This window comes from Ahaetulla prasina, chromosome 2 (genome assembly GCF_028640845.1).
Source record: "Ahaetulla prasina isolate Xishuangbanna chromosome 2, ASM2864084v1, whole genome shotgun sequence".
Classification (NCBI taxonomy): domain Eukaryota; kingdom Metazoa; phylum Chordata; class Lepidosauria; order Squamata; family Colubridae; genus Ahaetulla; species Ahaetulla prasina.
The window spans coordinates 171,987,596-171,996,551 of NC_080540.1; the positions used below are offsets into that span (position 1 = coordinate 171,987,596).

The 8,956-nt window shown below is 40.4% G+C and overlaps 1 protein-coding gene across 8 annotated transcripts in view; it reads left to right on the forward strand.

Annotated features, from left to right (window-relative positions):
* The first annotated feature begins 4,280 nt into the window (after positions 1-4,280).
* The window catches only part of LOC131191466 (olfactory receptor 13H1-like), a 59,985-nt gene continuing 55,309 nt past the window's right edge, over positions 4,281-8,956 (forward strand). For 3 of the 8 annotated variants that reach the window (XR_009153499.1, XR_009153505.1, XR_009153506.1), the window contains exon 1: positions 4,281-4,636. Coding sequence is in view for 2 of the 8 variants with exons in the window: in XM_058169643.1 (XP_058025626.1) it covers positions 4,546-4,584; positions 5,454-6,404 (990 nt within the window). In the remaining 6 variants the exon portion in view is untranslated. Of the gene's footprint in view, positions 4,637-5,146; positions 5,413-5,453; positions 7,278-7,319; positions 8,392-8,956 lie in introns of those variants that run through there. The other 5 variants (XR_009153504.1, XR_009153503.1, XR_009153501.1 and 2 more) reach the window with 5 other exon arrangements.

The window sequence follows — 8,956 nt, forward strand, 5'->3', positions numbered from 1 at the left end:
GTTTCTACTGTTGATACTGTGTTGTCAAGTATTGTGAGAGGTGGAAGTATGGAAGGGTTTTTCCTAAAGTCTACCACCATTTCTACGGTTTTGAGTGTGTTCAGTTCCAGATTGTTTTGGTTGCACCACAAGGCTAGTCGTTCGACCTCTTGTCTATATGCGGATTCGTCATTGTCTCGAATGAGACCAATCACTGTTGTGTCATCTGCGAACTTCAGTAGCTTAACAAATGGATCATTGGAGATGCAGTCATTGGTATACAGAGAGAAGAGAAGTGGGGAGAGCACACAGCCTTGGGGGGCCCCTGTGCTAATTGTACAGGTTGTATTAGGCTTTAAAGGTGATGATCTGGAAAAAAACAGGAAGCCAGTGCAGTTTGTGCAACAACAACAACAACAACAACAATAATAATAATAATAATTTAATTTGTATACCGCCCTTCTCCCGAAGGACTCCCAAATAAAACAACAATCAAGACACATACAATACAACTAAAAACAGTAATTAAAAAACTTATTTAAATTTGGCCCAAGTTTTAAAATACATTCAAACCCTATAAAACTAATTAGAATTAAAACCCATAAAATCATCTAAAAGATTAAAATTCAGGCCAATCCTGCATGCAAAAATAAATATGTCTTAAGTTCGCGGCGAAAGGTCCGGAGGTCAGGTAGCTGTCAAAGTCCAGGGGGAAGTTCATTCCATAAGGTGGGAGCCCCCACAGAGAAGGCCCTTCCCCTGGGGGTCGCCAGCCGACATTGCTTGGCTGACGGCACCCTAAGGAGTCCCTCTCTGTGAGAGCGCACGGGTCGGTGGGAGGCATAAGGTGGCAGTAGGCGGTCCCGTAAATAACCCGGTCCTAAGCCATGGAGTGCTTTAAAGATGGTAAACAGAGGTGGTAAACAGAGGTGTGATGTTGATAAACCTAGGGACACCCATCACTGTGCACACTAATCATTCTTATTTACTTTACATTGCCATATCTGATGACTTAAGTCAGGGGCATCAAACTTGATTTCATTGAGGGCCACATCAGGGTTGTGTTTCACTTTGGGGCGGCAGGGGGCCATGGTCAGAGTGGGCATGGCCAGCTCAACGTCATTCGTGTTGGGGGTGCCTATGGTGGCTTGAGCACTCTGCCAGAAAAAAATGGGCTCCCAAGCTCCGTTTTTGGCTGCGACAGCCTGTTGCATCTCTCTGCCAGCGAAAACAGAGCTCGGCCCTCCAGAGCTCTATTTTCACTGGCAGAGGCACCACAGGCTGGTCCTTCACTGTTTCCAGGGTGGTCCTACAGGCCAGATCTAAGCACCCCATGGGCCAAATCCAGCCCACAAGCCTTGAGTTTGACATCCCTGACCTAAGTCATGCTATTGCTGTCCTCTCATGGTCCTGGAGACTGTGAAGATTTGGATGGGGGACAAGTGACTTTGACTGAACTCTGGTAAGATCAAATGGCTTTGAGTGTGTGGAAGTTTGGGATCAAGGACTTTAGTATCTTTAGTTCTGGGTTGGGTTATACTGCCCCAGACAGACCCAGTGTGTAACTTGGGAGTTCTCCCGGACTTGCGACTCCTGCTCAAAGAACAGGTATCAGTCATGGCTAGGAGACCCTTTGTGCAACTATTTGCTGTGTGCCAGTTGTGTCCTTTCCTGAATCGGGAGTCCCTACACTCAGTCAGTCAAGGCTTGGTCATCTCATGCTTGGTCTATTGCAACACAGTCTACACAGGGTGATCTTTGAAGAATATTTAGAAATTACAACTGGTGCAGATGGCAGCCATGCAGACAGTTTTTGAGTCCCATAGGGTGATCCATGTTACTCTGCAGACTGCACTAGTTGCCAGTTTGCTTCCAGGTCAATTCAAGGTGTTAAATTATCACCTTAAAGCCCTTCATGGCATGGAACCAATTTACCTGAGGAACCATTTCAGCCCAATGGCATTGGCCTGCTATAATTGCATTGGCAGAAGCGCTATGCTATGGACCCTGTCAGTTAATAAATTCCAGCTGATGTGGTCCAGGATAAGAGTCTTTTCTGCTGTGGTTCCCATCCTCTGGAATATTGTACCCCCTTTCGGCCTTCCAAAAGGGCCTGAAGACCTGGCTTTGCCAACCCAATGGAGTATATCATTTTACAGGTGGTTAATGGACTAAAATGAGATCCAAACCCCTTCCTGTGTATATGTTGATTCTTTCTATTTTGTCAATTTTAAGCAATTCTAGTGTTGATATTTACTGTTTTAATGTTTCATCTTATTTTTACGATTGTAGGCCACTCCACTTAGAGTTGCCTCTAGGCAAGATAGGTGGCAGATAAATTTAATAAATAAATAAAAATCTGATCACTTGAAGTTTCTGAGTGGCCTTCAAGGGCAGCCCCATGTAGAGTGCATTGCAGCAATCCAAAGGGGGAAGTGGCCAATGCATGAGTTATCATGAGAGAGACCTTGCAGTCCAGGAAGGGATGCAATTGGCACATTACATGAATCAGCACAAAGCCCCACTTCACCCCAGCCATGGATGCTAGCTGCTCCTCAAGCAGCAGCCGTAGGTTCAGAAGGAGCCCCCAATTGTGCACCAGCTCAATCCAAGGAATTGTCACACCATCCAGTGTCAAGGATGGAATATCATCTGAGTCCATCTGGCCAAGAATGCAGAGTCACTCTGTCTTTCCAGGGTTGAGTTAGAGCCAAGTCCTCCCCATCCAAACCTTTGCTTTTGACTCCTGCCCTGCGACTGAAAGATATTGTAGAACTTGAAGGGCAGGTGAACATGATTCATTTCAATGATTCAAAAAATAATAAAATACATCTACAGTATCTCTGAGTTGCCTATCTGCTTATATTAATTCTGCACAACTCCACTACCTCTGTAGTGGCTACCTTTAAAATTGATCAGAAGATTGCTCACAATCAAATTCCAAAATTTGAGATTTCAAATAGGACGCAACTGCTCAGATGGCTCTGAGGAGACTTTTCACATAATGGACTGTGTTTGATGGGGCTGGGATTTTAGCTTGAGGATCCCCAACTTCAACCTCAGAATATTGCATGTTAAAACTGTAGGTCAACAGCACAACATACACCGGGTCCAAATGAGTGGTCAGGACATTGAAGGGCAGCAAGATTTAGGGCAACATGACTTCCTTCTGGAATGGGAGGGGAACATGGTGAAGCAGCTAGTTTGAGATGGTTTACTCCGAGGCATTCAGAGTAGAAAGAAACAACAAACAGGCCATCCAGTATGGTCTCCAAGCTGCTTTGGTTCTCTGTCTAGTAGTTGGGAATCAAGATTAGAGTGAAGTTCTATAATCATTCTCATTTAAGAAAGCTTGAGAATGGATGGAAAGGGAGGAAAAATGAGACAGAGAGGAAAAAAAGTAATTCTAACATTTATATAGTAGTATTGTTTTGAGAGCTTTTACATTATTTGTATACCTCCTATGACAAATCCAGAGTACTCCTTGCTTTGAGTGAGAATGGCCCATTAGCCACTTCTAATGAAAATATCCACACGCCGCTACTACTTGTACTTCATCATCCATCTGCAGCTAAGGCACCCTGAGGATAGCTTTAAGCAGTGATTCTGGAAGTGATGTTTTCCCTCATGCCATCCAAACTTCAGGCCAGTAATGGGTTTCGTTTGCTACTGGTTCACTTGTGGGCATGTGCACATGTGCACACGCCACTTCTGTGCATGCGCAGAGACATCCGGGCAGATGGGCGGAGCCTCCTGCCACCGCTACCGGTTCGCCCAATCCAGGGTGAACCGATAGCAACCCACCACTGCTTCAGACTCTACAAAGAGAAAATTGATGTGAACAAGGGAAAGAGTCTGAAATAAAGGATTCCATGTCAACAAAGGTGTGCCTCCCATTGATTCTGCCAGCTTCCCGTGGGACCGCCCCCTTCTATATGGTTATTAAACTATTCTCCCACTTCTGGATTCTCATTTGGTTGTGCAGTACACCAGAACACTGGCTTCTACAGCCATTTTATTCTATAAATGTTGTCAGTCTCTGAGAAACTAAAAACATTGGTTTTGCTGTAAAGCTGCCTTTCTGGAAAAGAATGGCACAGTTGAACTTAAATTATCTTTTCGACTTTAAACTTAATGGGCAGGAAATTCCCTTGAAGTTCAATTAAAGACCTGTCCTTGGAATTTTACCTCGGCCTTCTTCCAGCATTTACTACACACAGGGGAAAAGATAAGAATGAAAATAAACCCTTTTACCTCAAGGTACTGACAATGTTGTTCTCAATGCCAAGGCAAAGAACAGATCTAAGACACTATCCTTCTGCTAATATTTTTCCCCTTTAAGTGCTTGTTTTTCTTCTCGAGCTGTGGCTCAGAAGTAAAAGCAACCACAATGAGGACCACTACGCATAGCAAAAATACATGATGCAAAGATAATATGACTGGATGATGCTAGAAAACTTCAGACCACAAATCTGGATCTAAACTTCATCAAATCCCCAGTTTCTTTGAAAGCAAATAGCACCATTTCCCCCACTTTGCTTTTCACAATTACTTTGGAAGACATTAATGAAAATATTTGACTATTTATCACTGGAAGAACACTGGGTAAGCAAAACTTCAGAGATAAAAAGACGAATACAGAAGATAATTTAAGTGGGTAAGTTCTTCTCTGTTTGTATTTGTAAAGCAAATCTTGAATTCATGGAATCCTTGATCTAGACAGGAGACTTTGAAGCCGTGTCAAACATATGCAGTTGCTATGAATTGAGCACAAAGAGCAGATATCAAACTCCATCATCTCTCTCTCTCTCTCTCTCTCTCTCTCTCTCTGTATGTGTGTGTGTGTGTGTGTAGGTGTTTGTGTGTCTGTATTTACATGTGCATACATCTACAGACATAGCAGGGATCTGAGAAAGAAATAGGGTGAATGACCTTTAAACTACCCATCTGAACAAGGCTAATTCAAAAAGATAAGAAGGGACAGAAAAAGGAAGTCTAGATGTAGATTTTAATTAAACAGAAGACTGATGCAAAAAAAAAAAAGGAATGAGAAAGGAACTGTGACTGAAATGAATTGTGTTGTTTTCTGGTTATTCAAATGCTTATCTTTCTGATAAGAGATTTAGTTCTCTAACCAACCTCCATTCTCAATCTTAATCTTTTATAGGAAATGACAGCCCAGGGAGGAGGCCAAGAATCTGATATATAACCTTTTATGCGGTCACTGCAGTTTGCAAACAACATACACTTTAATGCAGTGTGTGAACCTACCCATGTGAGAATCCAACAGTTGTATTCAATAAACCATGGTTAAAACAAATTCTGTCTAAGCATGATGAGCAAAGTGGTTTTCAAACAGTTTTTATTTCATTTTTATTTTTTCTATTCAGCTTTGACAATCTAAACATTTAAAATGAAAATATTGTATCTCTCTTGAATGTAGTCAGTAATCAAAGATTCATTCTTTCCTGCAGGAGAGAATGAGAGAAAATGGGATAGGAACTTCAAATGAATCACTGGTGACCAAATTCATCCTGATCGGATTATCAGATTATCCCAGAGCTCAGATTATTCTCTTTTGGTTCCTCTTGATGGTGTATCTCATTAGCTTTCTTGGCAATGGACTCATCATCATATTAATCATTGCTGACCCCCGACTTCATACCCCCATGTATTTCTTCATTTGTGTCCTTTCCACAGTAGACTTTATTCTTACCAACAATGCAATTCCTGAGATTTTAGTGAACTGCTTCATTTACAGACCCACAATTTCTTTCTCTAGATGTTTGGTCCAGATGTACATGGGTCTATTTCTGGTTGTAGCAGAGTGCATCATTTTGGCAGTCATGGCATATGATCGCTTGGCAGCTATATGCCAGCCATTATACTACACACAAATCATGAGTTGGAAATTATGCTTTTTTCTAGTAGCCATGTCAGTGGGCCTTTCCTTCATGACGACACTGGTCAACGTGCTCTTGCAGCCCATTGACTTCTGTGGCCATCACACCATCAACCATTTTGCATGTGAGCTGCAATCTTTACTCAAACTGGCTTGTTCCAACACAGTCAGTGAACTCTTTATGCATATCTCCAGCTTCTTTCTGTTATTCCCTCCCTTTGGCTTCATAGTTGTGACATACGTCCGCATAGGCCTGGCTATACGACGTATCAGCTCTACTGAGGGACGCAGAAAAGCCTTCTCCACCTGTAGCTCTCACCTTGCTGTGGTCAGTGTCTTTTATGGAACAATCATGATCGTGTACTTGAGACCCAAAGAGAAATCCGTTTCTGAAAAGGACAAGGTCATAGCCTTAGCATACGGGGCTCTGACTCCCATGCTCAATCCTCTGATCTACAGCCTGAGAAACAAGGATGTCAAGGGGGCATTTTGGAAGCTGATTCAAAGAAAAATCTTAATGTAATGCTCACCATGTCCTATGTAAGTTTTTATTGCTGCCAATCTCTACTGACCTGAAAATATTTACAGACCCCTTGCATCCTGGACATAAACTGTTTCAACTCCTACCCTCAAAATGACGCTATAGAGCACTGTACACCAGAACAACTAGACACAAGAACAGTTTTTTCCTGAACGCCATCACTCTGCTAAACAAATAACTCCCTCAACACTGTCAAACTAATTACTAAGTCTGCATTACTATTAATCTTTTCAGCATTCGTATCATCCATCCCCTCCTACTTATAACTGTATGATTGTAACCTTGTTGCTGGTATCCTTAAGATTTATATTAAGAATCATTAAGTGTTGAACCTTATTTTTCTTGACAAATGTATCTTTTCTTTTATGTACTCCGAGAGCGTATGCACCAAGACAAATTCCTTGGGCGTCCAATCACACTTGGCCAATAAAGAATTCTATTCTATTCTATTCTTTTAAAAAGGAATTTAATAACCAGCCATCCTGCTCCTAGTAAACCCAAGAGGGCATAAGCAATATTGAATTTTAAGGAGGAATGTGTTAGGACTCCAAGAACTAGAATTCATAGTGCTTTTGAAGAATGTCAGGTTGGGGAATATATTCACAAATAAACTGAGAATTTTAGGTGCCAAAATACACCCCTGAATAAACTACTGTTTCAGCTTATTGTATATATAGTAATACTTCAAAAAATATTTGTTATCCCATATGAGCTCACAGGTAAGCCATCCATTAATAAGCTGATCCTTGATTTTCTAACCAAAATAACTGTGCTGGGATTCGACTGGAAGCATCGCAGCGATACAGTCACCTAATAGCTCACCTCTGATGAGCCTTGTGAAAATCCGGTCTGACAAATCGCTGTCAGGGGGGTCTTTGAACCAGATCTGTCCTGTAGGGTTGGAGAAGAAGGAGAGGCACCTCAGAAGACCAAGAGGAACAAGCAAGTTCCTTGGAGATCGGAGGAAATTCTTTGACTCAGCGGCAGGGTGGTGGCCATTGCAGCCGTCACTAAGCTGGGGAAACCAGATTAAAGTTTTGAGCAGGAGCGGTGATTTGGATGGAGTATTGGTACCAGGTGAGTGATTGGCCAGCTCACAGGCAAAAAAGAAATATTTTTAAATTGCTAAAGGCTGCCCCAGCAAAGAAACAGCAGCTAATGGGCGGTGGGGAATATTAATAGAGAGAGGAGAACAAAGCGGAAATTTAAAGTGTCAAAGCCTGAAATGGAACTTGAGTTTTGGTTTAGAATTTGTCTGGAGATATTTAAATTATTATTAGAAGAAACCTGAAATAGTGGTGAAGAGGATTGTTAATAATTTTAAAACTTTTGAACATGAAGGAAGAACAAACAAAAGTTTAAAATTAAAAGCCCTGTGACAGAGTTTTTTTTAAAAAACTGGATTTGGATTTGGATTTGAAAATTGGAACTTGGGGAACATTAAAACAATACTAAAAAGATTGAAATTGATAAATATTGGCAATGTGGATTTAATAAATAAATTGGATATTTTTTTTAATGTGTTGACTGGAAGTGTGAATTGGAGAGAGAAATCTGCAGGCGGAAAGATACATTACAACTGTTAATGTGTATTTTGGAAAAAAAATTCTTAAAGTGATAACACTGGTGGGAACTTTTGAGGAGGATTTGTTTTTGTTTAAGCTGTTTGATCTCGACATTCAAAGAAAGTGGAACATAACAAAACTTAAAATTGGAATAAAGACAACTCAGAAACAACAAAATGACGCAGGAACTAATTGAAATGATTGAAACGATGCGCATATCATTCAAATTGGAAATAAATGAAATGCTTACAATGATGCATGAAAAACCTAAACTGGATAAACTAGAGACTGTGCTGGAACATACCCAAGTGGAAGAAACCAGGAACAAGAAGCAAGAAAGTACTATTAAAAATAAAGACATTGATTATGAAAAATTAAATGATTATGGTGGGAGTAACAATGAAAAAAAGAGAGGATTTAGGAGAAAATTAATGGGAAAAAGGAAACAAATAAAGGGATGAAAAGGAAAGGGGAAAAGGTTAGAAATGAAGATGAATTTTAAATATTACATTAGGATTAACAATGTCAAAAATGGAGGGATTATAAAGGGACAAGGAGAGAAAGAAAAGGGGAAGAGACAAAATATAAAAAAAATCAAATGATTACACCGGGATTAACAGAGAAGTTGGAAATACGGGGCAAACTAGGAGAGCAAGGGACTTTAAAATTAGGGGGGAAAGGGAAAAAGAAGAAAATAAGAGGGTGGGATAAAGGATAATAAGATTTACAAGTATAAATGAATGGTAGTAAGTTTAATAGATGTGATTATAATATTTGGAATGTTTTTAATAGTAGTAATGGAATTCAGCTAAAGCATTTGAAATTATATTATATTGATATAGAAAAGCCTGTTCAATTATGCAGGAATCATGAAGGATGAAAGAAAATAAAAAATAAAGCATGAAACAGAGAAAGGTATAATGCACAATACTCATTTTATTGAAGCAGGTTTTGAAGTTTTTAAAAAGC